This window comes from Poeciliopsis prolifica, unplaced genomic scaffold (assembly GCF_027474105.1).
Source record: "Poeciliopsis prolifica strain line A6 unplaced genomic scaffold, Auburn_PproV2 SCAFFOLD005, whole genome shotgun sequence".
Taxonomy (NCBI): domain Eukaryota; kingdom Metazoa; phylum Chordata; class Actinopteri; order Cyprinodontiformes; family Poeciliidae; genus Poeciliopsis; species Poeciliopsis prolifica.
In genome coordinates this window covers 897,329-916,491 of record NW_026562380.1, presented here as the reverse complement: position 1 = coordinate 916,491, position 19,163 = coordinate 897,329, and the positions used below count along the sequence as shown (strand labels likewise).

The window sequence follows — 19,163 nt, the reverse complement described above, 5'->3', positions numbered from 1 at the left end:
TTTTATGTTTAAAAGAATTAGTTGAATTTGTTTAGAGTCAGATTGAAGAGAGCCGTACGCAGAGTACTCATAAAATGTAGTTTCCAGAATGATTTTGTGATGCCATTTTTGTTTTTTAAGAAAAAATTGGAAAAGAAGCTGATTCAGGCAAAGCCCTTGGTTTTCTTCCAGTTGTTGATGGAGAGAAGGGATTTGGGATTATCCAGTTCATGTTTAGCTGAACTGGTGAAGGTTTATGACGATGCTGTGGGATTACAGCGATAGGTGAGAGTTTAATTAATACCATTCTCCATTTGCTGAATACAACGTTCCCAGTAGAGTTTAGATTGGGAGTCTATTGACATTGTGTCCAAACACATTGCCAATCCAAACCACCAAATTACCTGAAATACAAGCCTGAGGTAAACCTGACATATTGAAATACTTCCAGACTGCTGGTGGATGGATGGATGGATGGATGGATGGATGGATGGATGGATGGATGGATGGATGGATGGATGGATGGATGGATGGATGGATGGATGGATGCTCTGTGTAACTCACTTTCCTCAGTAGTGCCACCAGGTCTTTGGGCCAGGCCGGGCTGTACTGGACGCTCACCGTGCTGAAGAGCTGGATCAGAGACTCCACAGAGTTGCTGGCGTGGATATCGTACGGCCGCTGGGTTCAGAACCAACAGAACCAACAGAAAAAAGAACAATCAGAATGGACAAAACAAACAGAATGAACAAAACAAACAGAACAAATAAATCAAATAAAACGAACAGAAAGAACAGAACAAAGCCTTCAGAACCTTCAACGCTTGTTCAGTCTCTGCCAAGCTGAAACTCAAAGAGCCTCACCCATCCACGCAGCACCTCAAAGGCCGTCACCCCCAAGGACCACCAGTCGACTTCAAAAGCGTAGCCTGTACCTCCGCTGACAAACGACTGGAAGATCTCTGGAGCTGAAAGAAAAGCAAAAGAATCGAGTCTGGCGCAGAAAAACAATCACACAAATGTAGAACAAACAGCCTTTACTTCCTTTTGTACCTTCATCAAAGAATCTACAGCCATCGGTGGCGACTTGGGCGACTGGGCAGTGACACGTTTGACACATGAACATTTTTAGACTTTTTTCTGCATGTTTTTGGAAGTCGAAGTCGATTTTTAACATGATAAAAATCGACTTCAGTAGCAGTTCATTAAAAACTGCCAGGAAAAGAAATGATGAAATCCGCATGGTTAGATGCCAATGAGTTCATTTAAAGACTTGTTTGATCCAGGATGCATCATTTTTAGAAACAAACCTCAATCTGTGTTCAAAGTGGCATTAAGCCAGCTTTCCTGTCCGTGGCTTATAAAGGCGACTCTTTTCTCAGAGCACAGCTGCTGCTGCAGAGAAGGAGCAGCTATTTAAAGGACACAATGGCGGATCAATGTTACCCATGTAGGGCTTGGTTCCAGCCAGCGCTGTGGCTCTTTCTCCATCCTTTATTATGGTTGCTATGTTGAAATCTGTCAGGTGAGCGTGACCTGAGAAACGAAACAGAGGACAACATCATTTATATGTTTACTTTATGTTAATGCAGGGACTTTAATGTGTTGATTTTGATTCACTGATTACAGACGCCATCACTATTTTATATTTAAAATCTTGAGAGTAAAGTTTGTTTATGTGCACAAACTGGGAGAAGCTGATTCGGAAATATTCTGCACCAAAAATCAGTTTTTTTTTTATTTCACTGTTTCTCCAGAATGTAAACAAAATAAATAAAAAGTGATGTTTCGGCAACCGGATCAGTGTGAACTCATTACTTTGGGCTTCAGTTAAATCTTACAGACTTTTTTGTATCTTTACTGTTGTGACTCATCAGTAAGAAGCACATCTGTTAAAGTAATGATGGATTTTTCTGAATATGTGTCCTATGGATTAAACACCAAAGGACTGGATTACGTAAAAGAATAAAAGAGGCATTGAATGCAAAAGTAAAGTAACAGCTTGTGCTTGAGTTTAATGCCTCTTCTAATACATGGAAATATAAAAGAAGCAAACAGACAACTCAGGGTCACTTGCTGCTATAAGATCAAGGTTTCTCAGTTTTCACAGAAATAGCTCAGTGATGTTTAATGGTGAATTTATCTACAACAAAATAGAAGTTTTTGCAAAAAAGATGCACAAAATTGAACCCCTAAGTTTTGCTTAGTTCATTTCTCAATGAAAGCAAAGTGAAAACTGAAGCAGCAAAAACGCTCTGCAGCCTTGTCTTGATCAAGGCTTTGACTAGACCACTACAACACCTTGACTATTTGCTTTCTCAGGCAATATGCTACACATTTGGTGCTGTGTTTGACCCAATTTGACCCGGTTCCGGTTAAATGAAGGTCTTATTTGACTATAGAATACTTTGGCATGCAGATGTTTGTGTTACAATTTTATCAAATACCATTTATTTAGATGATCACATTGATGATGATCAGTTATGTGCAATTTATTACTTTTAAAGTTAGGCCGTCCTTGAATTCTGTTTGAGGTTCACAAATGGCCCCTGAACCACACTTTGGAAACCTTTTGTCTAAAACATGCAAAAGGAAATAGCTTCATGTTCATAAAATAGTTTATAGTGGATGTTAGAATATTTTTCAATAAAAAACATTTTTAATTCTCGCAGAGAAGGAATATTAGTGAGTGATTGCAATGTTTTAAATGGGAATTGTTGCAAACTTTGAAGTTAAAAATGATTGTTTACACAAATTGAATTAGTCGTTTTCTTACCTTGTTCATCTAAAAGGATATTGTCCGGCTTTACATCTCTGAAAGAAAAAAAACAGAAGAAACACAAAACACATCACCTTAACATTAAGACACAGTTAAATGAAGTTTAGCAGCTCTTACAGCCTCTTTAAAGTACAACCAGAGCAGAAAAGGTTGGGTTTCATGCTCATTACATTAACTAAACATGTTTGGTCTGCTCTGCAGCGAACACATTCTGAAACCATGCTGCAAGATGTCATCACATGTGGGAAAGCCTGGGATTAGATATATACAGTATGTGTAGATGTGAAAGTCTGTAGGAGGTGTGTTGGAGGCTGGTGCATGTGTGAATTACGTGTTGGTGCAATATTGTGTCAGTAAGAGCAAAAGAGGGAGGAGATTCTTTGATTTTGAACGCTGCCGGAGGGACTTTAGGTGCAACAATATCTGCTGGTTCCCTCAAAGCAAGAGAGTTACAGAGGGGCTGCGTGCGCTAAACACATGACTTTAGCCAGGCGCTCCAGAGTGAGCACGCTTTTTGTGTTTAATCACGGTTCACGTCACACTGCAGCACAGAAACACAGGCAGCTTCCAGAGAGCGTCTGACAAAGATGTTGAAGCAAAAGCCTTGAAGGAGAGAGGAAGAGGAGGAGAAAGAGGAGGAGGAGGAAGAGGAGGAGGAGCGGAGACTCATCCGACATACTGCTGGATCTTAATACGTTCGGGTTTCATCACATATTCAGTTTTTAATTTAAAAGTCAGACTTCTACGTAGATTAACTGCACAAATCCTTCCACCGGTTCCCTGTAGCTCAGAGAATTGACTCTAAAATACTTTATTGAGTTTATTAATCGCTGACCCACATCACATCAACGATCTGCCGTTGTCATAGCAACCTTCCAGACCACTCAGGTCGTCTGGTTCTGGTCTGCTTTTGCACCAGAACCAGAACCAAACATGGAGAAGCAGCATTCAGCTTCTATGCACCACAAATCTGGAGCAGAAAACTGCAGAGCAGCCGAAACACTGAGTCCCTTCAAATAGAGACTAAAACCCACTTACTTAGAGTCGACCTTGATTAAGTGGCGGTTTCTGATATGGGCAACATGGGCAACCGCCCAGACTGGCATCTTGTGGGGGTTGGCATGAGCTAACTAGAAACAACCAATCAGAGCCAGGAGGCGGGACTTAACTCTTTTAATAATTTTCTGCTATATGCTGCAGCTATAAAAGCCTGCCATGAATGCTAAAGCTAGTTAGGAGGACGACAGATGGAACAGTAAGTTGTTCCTCCGCTATTAGTACATTTAGCAGTCCATACACGAGGATGATTGGCGGCGCTAAGACCCTCCTCCTGGCTCTGATTGGTTGTTTTTGGTCGGGCGCGTGTCTTCAGATGGCAGTGAAAGTTCAAGCAGGAGGTGGAAGAGATCGATTTTTTTCTCAGATTTTCCGTTTTATATGACATGTTGACAGTTTTAACCAAATATATAAATAAACATATATTGAAATCAGTGAAATGCGAGGAAAAAGAGACTCGAGGACTTCTCCGGTTCCTCCCTTCCCCTAATAAGACGAATTTTACCTCCGTGGGCGCGGTGACAGCTCACTGTTGCTAGGAGACCAGAGACCCTTCTTCATTAAGTTGGTGCAAAAAACAGAAAAAAAAACTTGTACTGTATCCTACTGGAAAGTAAAACGCTGGAGCCGCACAGGCCACGGATCCCAGGCAATGGGATTAAGGCTTCCATCCAGCAGAGACAGGCTTGTAAACATCAAAGCGTCGCTCACTTATCATATTAACACTTTCTGAATGAGAAATCAGCGACAAGAAAAGCAAACAGGAACACAGAGGATACTTGGAAGGAGTGGGATGTTTCCCACATTTACGTGGATATGAAGCTGGATGCAGAGCGCCGCCTATTAGATGATAACCGACTGCTGGGCGCTGCGGGGGTGGGTATATTTTTACAGCATATACCTCTGTCTGAGCACCTAAAAATAGCTGCAGATACACATCGGCAGGGGTGCATTCAATCACGTGTTAAGAGGCGGCAGCTCCTGAGCCTGAGTTACAGAAAAGGGGTTTAGTTCTGGGTCTGTATATCTAAAGTTGGAATCTGGAGGATCTGATTGTAAAGAATGGGTAGCAGTTGCTATTAAGACTATTTCACCTCTTTCTGCACATAAAATCCTGGTTTCAGGTAAACAAACATCCCACCTCCCCAGGAATCAGTTGCAGACGAGGAAATGTGAGACTGAAAGCAGGAGGCAGATTGAAGAAAAAAAAAAGGAGTCAATGGATGTGTTGAGGAGCGAAACCCACTCGACATGTGAAAAGCTCGTCTGTTCCACGCTGACGGCTCGACAAGCCATTAAAAGCGGCACTGGAAGAACTCCCTCTTGAGTCATGAAAAGGAGAAGGAAACAAGGAGAAATCCCACAGAGCAGCCATTGATTCTACGCTTTACAGTGAAACCGATGTGAGACCTGATTCCTGCACATCATGTGAACACTGCAAAAAACAAGAGTATTAGCACACTTGAAATAACAAAAAGATTACCTTATAAGGACAAAGGGGCTTGTTTTAACTCAATAATTTCTTAATATTGATTAAAATGCTAGTTAAATAACCTGCCAGTGGAACCAGTACTTTTTAAAAACCGATATTAAGAAATTAAAAGTTAGTTTTGTCTTATTTCAAGTATACTAAGATATTTGTACAATAAACTAGACCAAAACTATTCAACATGCTCTATGAGTTTGTGTTTTCAGTAAACTTCTCATACACTGCAAAAACAACATTTTACTAAATATTTTTGTATAGTTTCTAAAATCTTATTAAGAGCACTTTGTATTGCTTCGTTGCTGAACATGTGCAATATCAATAAAATTACCTTTACCTAAACTTGAAATAAGACAAAATCAAGGTAAAATAATGTTCAGCAAGTTATTAATCTTACTGAAAAATTATTTTCAGCTAAAAAAATACACAAAATGTGAATTTTGTGTCATGGGTTTCCTTTATGTGATCATGTCTTATGTGTGGAGCGACTCAGATGTTTCTTAATGTTTTCAGTAAAAAAATGTCAATCATAAATTTATAGTGATATTTGACACAAAATATTACTCAAAATGTAACTTTCTGTCAGGTTCTGTGTTTTATTCTGAGTTCTCTGTGTCCTAGTCTCCTCGTTGTCCTGTCGTCCCCTTGATTGTTCCCAGGTGTGTCTTGTTCCCTTGATTACCCTCAGTGTATTTAGTCCCTCCTGTGTCCTTTGTTCCTCGTTGGGTCCTAGTCGCACTTTTGCCTTTGTCTGCCATTGTGTGTTGTTTAGCCGCCTGTATGACCAGTTGCTACCGGCGTTGAGCCCTGGCTTCCGCTCAGCCGTGCTGCCTGGCCGCGGACTACATTGTTGACGTGTTTTTGTGGGCTGTTTTCATTAAATATTTCATCATTCAACTTACCTGGGTCTCTAGCGTCTGCCTCACCACCTCCACCACCACAATATATGACACTTTCTAGAGTTTTCAAATGCAGTGGAGGGTCGGGGAAGTAGGGAATCTGAGAGGCTTTTCTATTTTGATAACAGGAACAGCAGATTTGTTCTGCACTTTATGGAATTTAGCCTAATTTGTATTGTATTTGCATCTTATCTTTCTTCATAAAACAAACCTTCACGTACGTATTTCACCAGAATAGTTTTCTGCAGACCAGCATCGTTTCATCCTCTGTTATTAACAAGAGAACCAAAGCCTGCTTGTAAGACAGATCGAGGAGAAACACACACACAGATCTCTCCCCATCACTTCAGAGGAAATAGAACCGAAACTCCTCACAACATTAATAATGCAGGTACACACACACACACACACACACACACACACACACACACACACCAAGTTGTTTGAAGGTAAAAATGTGGCCCAGACGAGGTTTGGAATAGCATTCAAACAGCCACCTGTGGCACTAAGTCAGCAGTCTGCTGGGCTCTCGGCTCTTTCGCTCACCAAACTGCAGACGCTCCGGTTGTATTACTGCACTCAGCATTTCTCTGCAGAATAAACTCCATAGTGGAGGCTGAACTTATTAAAGATGATACATGGCCACATTTACACAAAAGAATTATTCATTTAGGAAAGTAGAACCCCACAGTCGGCCCAAAATCCACATGACCAATCAGAGAAACTCATTCAGTATCTAAATATGATTTTATATTGTGAAAAGCTTCAATATAATCTGTTTCTCTTCTCTGTGCTCTTTATTATGGAAACACTTTCCCACAACTATCTGAATGTAATCTGTCTGATACTTTTTCACTGTACTTCAACTTTGATTTTACTAACACATGATAGAAACATAATATTCCCATTCAGATTTTCAAAATGGGTAAAAAAAAAGAAAGAAAAAAGAAAATTTTACATAGTTTTTAAAGTTGGTTTTAAATGATTTATTTTATTTATTTTTTTTAAAGGAAGAGTTACTTAGATCTTCTGGAAAAATGTTCTTTTGAATATGAATATGAATATGACTGAAGACAAATAAAGGAGGGATTAGCAGTAGCAGTCAGTCTTGCAACAAATCTGGAGAGGCCTCTGACTGAAGACTGTTGTTGTTTGACAGTTTCATTCCCCCCTTTAGACGCTAACAGTTCAATTTTCAGACAGCAGAGAGAATATTTCACAGAATCATGTTTGAATGATACAATCAATTGTTGGCTGGCACTGCTAATCCACCTCCTTTGCTTTTGCTGCCGCTTTTTAAATGTGAACTCAGACTGGATGAAGATGCGAACATCCAAATCATGTTTCTGTCATAAAAAAAGTCTGCAGCCTGGCTCAGACAGGAGAGGTGACTTCATGGTTCAGATAAACTAACTACAGGAAGAGCAGATTTTACTCCATCTGCACTCAGTTTTAAAATGTAGTCCATCTTATTTCAGCTGAAGATGGAGGAGCAAAGCAAAGTGGAACATTAATCATGTTAATGCAAGCTGCTGATGCTGAATACAATGACACAAAGCCTCTTGAATGCTAAAGCTGCCAGATGTAACCTTGACTGTATCTTTTGAGGTATTTCTGCAGTTTCTGCTCATTTGAAATGACTTTACAACTTAACTTAGTTTTATGTTATAATTGGACACTTCTATTTGTAAATACTGAGGATATTAGGTGAAAACCAAAACGATTAATCAATGTAATTGTGATTAATCGATTGTTGGAATAAAAGTTAATTGGTTTAGTAACTGATTAATCGTTAACTGGAGTTTACAGACTATAAATAGCACTCAAAGCAGTAATTAAATACATGCATTTCTTATTTAATATGAGAAAAAACTTCTTTGTTTGCAAATATCTTCTATTCAGAACTGATCAAGTTTCATTTTTAGCTTCCCCTGGGTCAAAGTTTGTAAGAATGTCTCCATTTGTTGTCCAATTATTAATACAAAAAATAATTAATCTATTAGCTGACAATATCTTTTAGTAATACAATTTTTGTTTTCTTATTTTAAAAAATATTTAAATTATTTGCTTATTTGCACCTTTTAATGTACTTTGTATTGTGTATAAAGTCTTAGTTGGTTGAATAATGGCACATGCAGAATGTGCCATTTTCAAAATTTGATTAATCGATTAATCGTCATTATAATAGATTAATTGTTAGTTGCAGCCATAGTGCATACCCTGAAAATAAAAGATGTAACACTCTTCTTGCTGTTGTCAGACAGATGCATGGATAAGTTACAACGTTCGCTTTAAATTAATGTTGCTCATTTATATGCCAGTTTTCCAATTTTTTGTTACGTAAGGCAACAAAAACTGCAAAAATAAGCTAAAACAGAGTCTTTAAAATGCAACTGCTAATAGAAACCATGCCTTTTCAAGCAACAGAAATCCTGAAGAAAACCAAAACCACAGAAAAATATGAGTCTGCACCTGTGGATGATATGCTGGTTCTGCAGGTAGTCTAGGGCCAGAGTCATCTCACACAGGTACAGCTTGACGGCGTCTTCGCCGAACTGGACGTTCTGCTGCAGGTGGTAGCGCAGGTCTCCTCCGAGAAGGAGGTCGACCACCATGAACATGTCCTCCTCGTCCTGGAAGGAGTACCTGGGAGCAAACACACTGCTCAGTGACGGGGGGCCAAGGGAACGTACATGGCGCTCCAGCAGAAGCACAAACACAGCAAACGGAAAGCAGGGCCTGCATGCAGAACAGACATTTAAAGCTCTTAACAAGCATCCTGACGGGTTAGAAAGCAAAAACACAGCCAAATAATTGATCTTAGTACAGTTGAAATGAAACAAAAGTGACTTAGTAAGATATAAACAGTAATTCCTTAATACTGATTAAATTACTAGTTTCATTGGCAGATTACTTCATTATAACAAGACATTTTTCCTATAAGTAAAATCATTTGCTAGTAAAGATAGTAGGTGAAATATTAATGAAATATCAATATTTTATTAATATTAAGGAATTATTGTTTATATCTTGCTGAAAGGTTTTTAATAATTTAGTTTAATCATATTTCAAGTGCACTAGAAACTAGAAAAAATTAGATAATTTTGTGTTTTTGCAGTGTATGAAGACCCTCCTTATCTTCTCTCCAGGCTTGTCAATAAATCTATTTTATCAATAAATCAAATTTCTGCTTTCTGAATGTGTAATTTTTTGAAAATCTGAATTTGTTTTTGCAACAATGCACTCATTGGATTTCCATATATTAATGATGTCATCACAGTCGGTGCCGCCATTTTGTTTAGGAAGGTCGTTTTGCTGCTTCTATTTATTTACACTTTGAATATTTGCACTTTGGGTTTGGCTAAAATAATTTTACTCTGTTTTGTTTTCAGGAAAATAAAGACATAATGTCAAAAGAATAAAGTCAAATGACAAAGTCAAAGTAATACAACAATAAAGTCCTGATGAAATCATAATATTAGGAGAACTCCAACACCAAATTATAGTAATAGCAATATTCAAGCTTTTTGATCATTTATTTCTGTTGTTTTTCTCATGTCTGAAATAAATGCTAAAGGCTAAAAGTGCCATTTACAGATATTCTCTTTTAATAGTTAACTATCATCAGCGTAATAACAGATGTTTATCTTACTCAGAGGAATTAAACTATTTGACATTTACATTTCACTCAGCCAGATTCAAGCTTTAAAACATGAACATCATATTCATCTGGGCGCAGAAAAACCTCCCTCCATGTTGTGTGGGTCTTTTCTGGAAATATTTGCTGCTCCATCACATTTGAAAGTGAAAGCAAGTTTGCTTTACATGGAGTTTTATGCTGTGTGCCATGCATCATTCAAGCTGTCGAGACATTTCTGCTGCTCATCAATAACCCCAGAGCCAAGTCTGAAGCAATTGTTTCCTTGTTCCAGTGATTGATTCTGTGTTTGCTTCGTTCTTGGCTGCGGTTTAGAGCAACGCTGTGTCTTTTGTCAATGTAACAATAACATACCAAGCTGGAGACCGTGGCTATTCCTGCAGCCGGTGATCTTTATCTGGCCTTCATTTTTCCTCAGTCAAATCTCAGTTGTAGTGTTTATTCTTTTGTATGTGCATCCAGATACATAATGTAACAGACAAAGACACAAACTATTTAATATATTAGCTGATTGTGTTCTTTGGCCTTTTGTTAAACTGTGTAAAATCCTACAGGCAGGCTTAAAATCACACTAAACACATCCATCTCTCTATTGTTAAATGCCAGTTATGAACAGAAGTTTTGCTTCCCAGAGTTGGGGTGTCCAAAATGCGGCGCAGGGGGCCTTTGTGGCACTAACACTGATTTTGTGCGGCCATCAATGCAGGCAGATGGAGATTTTTTTTATTGGGAATCAGGCTAAAATTATTACTAACAATTTTATTATAAGGGAGAATGTTAAGTACAACACAAAATATTAGTTTTTTCATAATCAAGTTTTTATAATAGGTAGAATTACATATATCCAGAAACTGTTTGCTGAATCCAGATCAATTCTACTCTAATATAGGAAGTTAGACCCAAATCTTGTTCAATTGACCCAAAATAATTTTAATGAAACTAAATGCTGAATGTAATTTTGACACTTTTTTTGTTAAGAAAATAATATAGAGAAAAACAGAAATTTGACCAATTTATGTATATATTTAATTTTTTTTTTTTTTTTACTTTATTTCTGGAAGATTGCAAGACGTCATCACCGACGTTGTCAATGTCTGTGGTTGTTCTTTATTTTAACAGTGCGATATTTGTTAATGTTGTTTGTTTTTTTTTTTTTAAAAAGGGTTGCTAGATGACAGCCTGTTTTTGAAACATGTCAGAAAACATCAACCTAAAACCGTCTGGGTGTCTTTTGGGACATTTTTAAGGTAAGTTTTGGGTGCACAACAAATAATATCACTTTACAACAAATAATATCACTTTACTACAACACAAAAGGACTTATTTGCTTAAAGTTAGGGGGAGTTTATTATCCTGAGAGTACTTTTAACTCAACAACTTTGTCCCACATGAAAAAGTATTTGAATAGTCCTAGAGTTTCTGAAAGCAGAAGTTGGATCTTCCATTTATCAGGGACTTTTTTACAGACTCAGCTCTCAATTTTTGTTCATTAGCCAGACTCTCTGTCCTCTGGCGCCATAAACTTCATCCCACTTCTGAACCCGCGCTCACCTGGAGACCAATTTAAAGCTCTCTGAGCAGTTTTGTCAGTCAGACTTACAAATCATGCAAGTCAAATTAAAACGCAGCGCACTCGGTGACTATTTAGATTCACTCCGAACAAAACACCAAACCACAAAAGTGAACAATTAAAGTAGAACAGATGCTGATTACTCAGCCAAGTCGAATAAAGACAGATTAATAACTTAATATCCCCCAGGTGGGAAAACAATCCGAGCCTCTGTGATTTCTTTTATCAAACTGGGCTCCGTGTGATTGCGAGCGAGCCAGTTCTTTATTTTCTCATCAAAGCTCTTCTACTACGGTGATATTACTTCTATTTATAGCAGCAGGTTTCCTCTATATCCTCAACTCTGGCCATGAATGCACACAAGGGCATTCTGATTGCTCATATTTAGCCTTGATTTCCAGCCAAAGGGGGTGGATGTTTGAAACGGAGCAAAGCAGAAAATAATTTTTTTGGCTTCAGGAGGGAAGAAAACACAATAATTTCACAGCACCGACTTTATCCACCTGCAGTAAAATACATGGCAGCGTATAAAAGATAGAAAAAAACAAGAGGAGTACATTTCTCAGAAATTTTCAAGAAAAGAAGCAAGGACATTTCAGAATTTAAAAAGTTGAAAATTTGCTAAAAAAAAAAACTGAAATTTTTCAGAAAAAAACTTCTGAACTGTGAGATTAATTGAGCAAATTTTCTACATTTCAAATAAGAAAATTTCATTGGTTATTTCTAGAAAATTTTTAGGGAAAATTTCCTCCTCCGTTTTTCTATCTACCAGCCCTAATACACCCTCATAATAATGAGATTTACTATACAACTGGTAGAAGTTGGTTTACAAAACCCTGAACGTGATTTTCCGTCCTGCTGCTGCGCGCTGTCAGGAGGAAATGTCTGTTTAGCCGCCTTCATCAGCCACAGTTATTCCACCTGGCCTGACCTTTCAGAGGTCAGCTTCAGTGTTGAAACAGACAGACGGTCGACCGCGGGACGCTGTTTGCCGTTGGCTTCAGTGTTCACATTTGCCGTTGGCTCGGCCACCTTTTTAACACCTCATTGTCAAATGAGGTGCTCTGCTTCCCGCCGTCCTGCTGACAGATGAGCTCCCTCCGAGACGAACCCCTCGCTACAAAAACGAGCTTCCCGGTCTGCAGACTGCGGCGTCTCTCTCTCTCTTTCTGCGCCTGTCGTTTCCTCCATCGCTGCGTCTGAGGTGACAGGGAGATGTCGGATAACGGCCAACAACTGGAGCATATAAAAGAGCCGGAGATGACAAGCAGTGACACTTTCAGGACTCTTCCAGCAGAACAGTAGAGAGAGGAAGCACAATTTAATCCCCCCATCTCTGGCGTAGTTTACCTTCAAATCAGCACAATGGAACTCCTAAAATGCGTAGGTTGTGAGAATGTCAGGAGCCGACTCTCCCGTTATTGCAAAATGTCGAACTTAGAAAAATGTGGGATGTGTGGATGAAGAGGCTTTTTCTGAAAATAGTACATAAAGACGCTTACGTCCGTGTTGCTCTGACTGGGAGCAGGCTAACAACACTGCAAAAACATAAAATCTCACCAAGTAGTTATAGTTTCTAATGCAAATATCTTAGTAGACATGAAATTAGAAAAAACTAACTTACAAGTGACTATCTGAGCTTTTTTTTAAAATCAGTAATTCCTTAAAAGTGACAGATGATCGACTTGTTAAAAGTAAAATAATCTGCCAGAGGAATTAGTACTTTTTCTTATCAATGTTAAGGAGTTATTGACTTAAAACAAGCTCCGATATCTTGCTGAAAAGTTACTTGCAAGTAAGTTTCGTCTAATTTTAAACAATTTACAACACAAACTAGACAAAAATACTTGGTAAGATTTTGTTTTTGCAGTGTGGGTCTTTCAACCGGGCCAAATCCAGACAGAAACAGTTTATGAAACAACAAAAAAAAAACAACTGTCTTCCATGTCTGTCTCCCTCTGTAGAAGCTGGAACCTGTAGATATTTGGAAAGAAACAGATTTACACAGAATGATGCTTCATAATGAGCACAAACGAATATGAATGAACACCTCTGTGGTCAGGTTACCAGCCCAGAACCACGAGGAGACCGAGTGGAAAGTCCGGTCCAGGACTGAGCTGGAACAGCCACAAAGAGAGGAGCAACACAAGACAGAGGCTGAAATAATCAGGCCACAATGACAAATGAGTTCTGGGAGGCAGAGAGGGAAATAAGAGGACAACGAAAGAGGAGAAACAGTTTTGAAGGAAAAAACGGGAGAGAAACGAGAGCTTGTGGTTCTGTTGGCTCGGGCCGTCTGCAAAGTTTCAGTGGCCTATTTAAAGCTCAGGCCTGGCTGCATGACTCAATCACGAGACGCCTGCTTTGTCCTCTGAGGATTTCTCCAACAATGATCTGACTGAGCGCTGCCTCTCCTCTCCGAAGCTCCAGAGTCACCTTAAAACACCGACCTGATTTCACAAAGTGAAACTTTAAGAGCAGCGTCCTACAAAATGTCCCGGTTTGAAAGGAGCGTGGAGAAAGAATAGGACAAAGTATCCTCGCTAAAACTTTTCTGCTGCAGAGAAGGAAAAATCCCAAAACTACCAAACAAGACAAGCTGGATCAAATCAAGCATGTGGAGAAAAGTTTAAAAACTGGGAGGAAATTGTGTGTTTGTGGACAGACGGATGTTTTGAACAAATGATCAGTTAGTCCAGAAACTGCAAGAAACTGCTGGCATCTCCCAAATACAGTAACAATAACATTGTGGCTGAAACGATTAATCGGATAAATGATTAATCCATCATTGAAACAATCGATTTAGCAATCGATTAATCATTAACTGGAGTAAACAGACTCAAAAGAAAATCATTTTCTGCAAAAGCAATGAATTTAGAATAATTAAGCCGAAACTATAAAATATCTCCACATTTTGCATTAAAGAAAAAACCTTCAAGTAGCGGTTTCAGCTTCACTTGGTTAAGCTTCACTAAAATAATGCTATCTTACTGCATTTTAGGCAATGAAATGTTTATTTTCCTATGAATCAATTGAATTATTTGAAGCTTTTAATATATTTCTATTGGTAAATCTGTAGAATGTGCCATTTTTAATTGCTAAAATAATCATTAGTTGCAGCCCTAAATATCACATGTACCTTTAACTACAATAAACATCAAAACATTTAGAATTTAAAAATTTGTCACAAATACAAATCTGTAAAATGTCGTGTGTTATTTTTAACTGGATGTCCATTGAGAGATTGAACAATTCGCCTTATTTTGCATCAATACCTTCCGGTTAACAATTAGTCAATTATTAAACTAGTTAACAATTTTTTCAATATTTGATTAATCACGATTAACCCGATTAATCGTTTCAGCCCTGATCCTAATTTTGCTCCAAACTTCACCTTTCACCTTTGTGTCCGCTGTCTTCTTCATGATGCTGTTTGTAATTTAAGCCTTCAGTCTGTCTCTAAATGGGGTTGTTGACATCTGTGCACCCACATGCATGGCGACCTCATGACCCCGCTACACTGAAAGCATTCCCCCAGCGATCCATCAACGCCGTCTGATGTGCATACGGGGCGTGCTCTGTCCGGTGGCGTTCCCTAGCAGCTCTCACTGCCAAGGCTTTTGCCCAGTGGTGCAGGCGAATCAGTGCAGTGCGTTATTTCATTAGGGTGTTCAGCTGATTTTGTTAGAGAGCCAAGAAGAATCTCACAAGGTCGAAATTTGCCATGACTGGAGGACGGGTGATGCACATTTCATGGATTTCACACTCATGATAAACATTATTAATGGTCTTTATCTCTGCCTTTCCCCACAGTACACCTCTACTCTCATTGGTATTCTCACCAGAAAACAATTTAAATTTCTCCTGTATGTTCAAGGTAATTCATAACATTGCTCCTCGCTACCTTTTCTTATCACCTTCATAATTCTACTTCTGCTTCAACCTTGCAACTGCACTGTTCACTGTAAAACATTTGAGCTGCATTTAGTTGTGTCTACTGACATTTACTCTTTAGTTGTAAACTTAAATTTGTGAGATTGTAAAACATAAACTTGCAGTAGTAAGTTGAGTTAACGAGGGTCTTTATGTTGGAACACATAAAGACCAACAGCTAGCAGATATTTAGCTGCTCTTATGCTACTTTATGAAATATTGCTAATGAAAATGCTACCTACATCCATGTGCTGAAAATAGTGGATGTTCTTTTAGAAGCAGCACAAAAACATGCAAAATATGAAGTGTATTAAATTGACCTGCCTCTGTGTTTTCAAAGCAAATACTAATTTTCAAGCAACCATCAAGCTGAGTTGGTTGAGGACGTCTTCTCAAATTGAATGATGTTTAATTATCAAATCAGATATTTTATTCATGCAACTTAAATGAAGAGTTTCAATTATTTTGACTTGTAGTTATTTTAACTTGATAATGTGAGTGAAAATTAAAACAGAAATGTGTTTTTGTTCAACTAGAAGACAGTTTTGTTGCATATTGGGAAATAATTATCTGATTTGAATTAGTTGAAACGACTCAATTCACGATTAATGAGGCTTAAAAATAATGTTTTGACAACTTGCCTCTTGTTAAATCAACTTGATGAAATTCAAATTCCAAGTTAAAACCAAACAGTGGTCAAGTTGACGTTGCTTCCATTTTCAAGGAAAGTTAGCAAATATGTCCCTGGAGTCTCAGAAAGAAGCTTCTAAAAACAAATGTATTTTTATTGTCTGTGTGACCAAACTTGTCCTGAAGCTCGTTCTCCATTACTCTTTGTTTCCTGCCACCTGTGATCATCTTCCGTCTCAATCTGCTGTAAATATCTCCAGTGACCATCCCCACCGCCCAGAGCCAATTACAGGAAAACGCTGACTCGGCTGTTCCATATTCTACGCAGGCTTCGCCTCTTCCAGGCCTGAAATCAATATTGTAATAGGAACAGGATGGAGCACATCCATCCTCACCATCAGCCGCCCTGGTTTTCTCAATCTGCTGCAGAGGAGGGAGTACTGAAGGCCCAACACGCCGTCGAAACTGATCGTCTTTCGTCAATGTTTTTATGCACCTTAGATGTTTTCGAGAGAAAAAGATGAAAGAAGTGACCTCAGCTCTTGAGGTTTTCACACATTATAAAGCAGAAGAAGGAATCAGTGTCTCCTCATGTGTTGCAAATCCTTTCAGGGATTTGTGAGGATTTGTTGTGCAGCAGGTGATGATTAATTTTTTTTTCCTCCCCTGAAGTAATCCATTCGGCGCACCCTCAACTCCTACACAAGGTTTCTGTGAAGTTCAGGAACGGCTGCAATTATGGCGGTCTGCGGACTTAACGCGGGCTGGAGGCAGCCTCGGCCCCGCTGACGGGACTCAGACTGGGCTTTCAGGAAGCTGCATCCAAACGTTTTCTTCTGAAGCCGCCTCTTCACAAGCACAGCAGCAGAACTCAATAAAAGCAGGAGCCCATTTCCAGACACAGTGTGTGCAGGTATGAGCTGCAGGATATCTTACAAATCCTCTTAGTCTGCACATTTCTTTGTCGACAAAACAAATCAAAGCCAAATGCTTCCTCCAGAATGTCGTGCATGTCTCCGTTTCGGTTCCCGATCCTCCCTTCCCGACCCGTTGTTCCCAGAATCATTACCTCGACTGACAGCAGTTTTGTTGTTTGCCTCTCTGGCTCCCTCGCGGCACCGTATCAATAAAAGCACTCCTGTGATGCTTCATCAAAGCTGCCGTTTTCTCGTGAGATGCATTTCTTTTATTTTTATTGTTTGCTTTTTGAGAATTGGCAGTTCCCAAAAACCCCAGCTGGTCTGTCGCACATCCATTAATAATGAACTGAAAGCCCAAATGCCAAGTGCCAGAAATCATAATGTTCTGTGTGAGGAGCCAAATGGATAAGGCAACTGTCAGATCTCACACACACACACGCACACACACACACACACACACACACTCTGCATGCGCACGCAGTGAACCAATTATTTTCCTGGTTGTTATACAGTAAGAGAGACAATAGGAGCAGGAAGCAGCGTTCTCATTGGTCCCGTCTCATTACCTGCCTTGCTGGGATGCATGTCTCAAGCATCAGCTAAATGGAGCAGACAGTCAATGTGATGCACAAATAACAAGGCTGGCAGCATTTCATTCAGAGAGGATCCTACAAACGAAGGGAAGTAAAAAAATCACAGCCTTTTCCAGAATGAGACGTCAGAGACACTGATGAGTGTTTAAAGAACAAAACATGAAAGATAAACTCTAATGGATGGATGGATGGATGGATGATCAGATGAATGGATGGATGGATGGATGGATGGATGGATGGATGGATGGATGGATGGATGGATGGATGGATGGATGGATGGATGGATGGATGGACAAACCAAAAGATGGATGGATGGATGGTTGGATCAGAAATGACCATTTTAATGTCAAATCTTCTTCAGCCATCTGAAGAATCATTACGTAATCTCTCATAAACTGGAAATAATCTTAATTTCCTGCTACAATAATCCGTTCGTTCGCCATCTTGCCGAGGCAGAACCAGATCCAGACCCGTTTTCCTCCCAGCAGGTCAGTTAAGCCCTGTTTTCCTCTCTGACGTCTTACGCATCGGCGAAGCGTCTCGCTATCAGAGGCTAAACAGCTGTGACCCAAACCCACAACACAGCTGGTTTCACCCGACATCCCTCACTCACGGCGCAGCGGAGAAGAAGAAACACCATTTTGACAAGCCGCCATATTCTTCTGCATCACTGACGCTCAAACATCCTTTTTTTCTAGCAAATACCGTATTTTCTGGACTATAAGGCGCACTTTAAATCCTATAATTTGATTTAAAAAATGACAGTGCGTCTTATATATTGTTCTGGATTAAACCGCCACCTCTGAATTAATATGGATAAATTCTGGATGTGCTTACTTTCCTCGAAGTGATTTTGTGTGGCTCTGTTAAAATGTTTCAGTAATAAATTCACTTACAACAATGCAACTAGTACTTTTATCATTATTAAGGAGTTATTGACTTAAAACAAGCACTTATACTCCTAGGTTACTTTTGTCTTATTTCAAGTGGACAAAGATATTTGCACTAAAAATTATAAAAGAAGTACTTAGTAAAACTTCCATGATTTCTTTATTTTCCATTCTTCAGTTGCAGAAAAGCTCTGCTGCAACAACAGTCATGCTGGTGTTGAAAGAGTAAAAAAACATTCAACCATGGACTTAAACAACTTAATTGTCTTAGAAAAAGTTTTTTCTTTTTGCAGTGCCGCTGTTTGTTCGCTTTTTTAATTGTTTTTCAACCCACTCAGTCAATCCAAGCTACCTTTTTCCACTTGTCTAACATAATTTTCATTTAACTCCTTTGTTTTCTTGCTCTGTAGGATATCGCTGCTTCTCTCCTCCACTGAAAGTCGGTCATTGTCTCAGGCTTTTTCTTTACGCCGCCCACTCCGCTCAGTCAACCGACCTTCTTCCCCTCCGCCAACATCTACTTCCTTCCAGCTGACACTCAGCATCAGCTTCATCACTTTTCACCACCCACACCGCTGTCTTCCTCAGTCTTTTTCGGCCTGTTGGCCCAATTTGATCAGGAAATCTAAATAGGTTGAACATTTAATGGAAGGATCTTTGGTAAGACGCTGAACATCTATTTTAAAAGACAAAAATGGGGACGAATCCTTTCAGGTTTTGTTATTTACCAACAAGAAGGTCTTGACCTTCATCTTTTAAAGAATAACTGTT

The 19,163-nt window shown here is 39.1% G+C and overlaps 1 protein-coding gene across 1 annotated transcript in view; it reads right to left on the bottom strand.

Moving 5' to 3' along the window:
• LOC129359609 (serine/threonine-protein kinase 32C-like) overlaps positions 1 to 19,163 on the bottom strand; it is an 83,966-nt gene that overhangs the window by 17,434 nt on the left and 47,369 nt on the right. The window contains exons 4-8 of the mRNA XM_055029357.1: positions 8,671 to 8,844; positions 2,755 to 2,792; positions 1,425 to 1,514; positions 843 to 946; positions 544 to 660 (exon numbers count right to left, since the gene is read on the bottom strand). Of these exons, the coding sequence (XP_054885332.1) occupies positions 544 to 660; positions 843 to 946; positions 1,425 to 1,514; positions 2,755 to 2,792; positions 8,671 to 8,844 (523 nt within the window). The remainder of the gene's footprint in view (positions 1 to 543; positions 661 to 842; positions 947 to 1,424; positions 1,515 to 2,754; positions 2,793 to 8,670; positions 8,845 to 19,163) is intronic.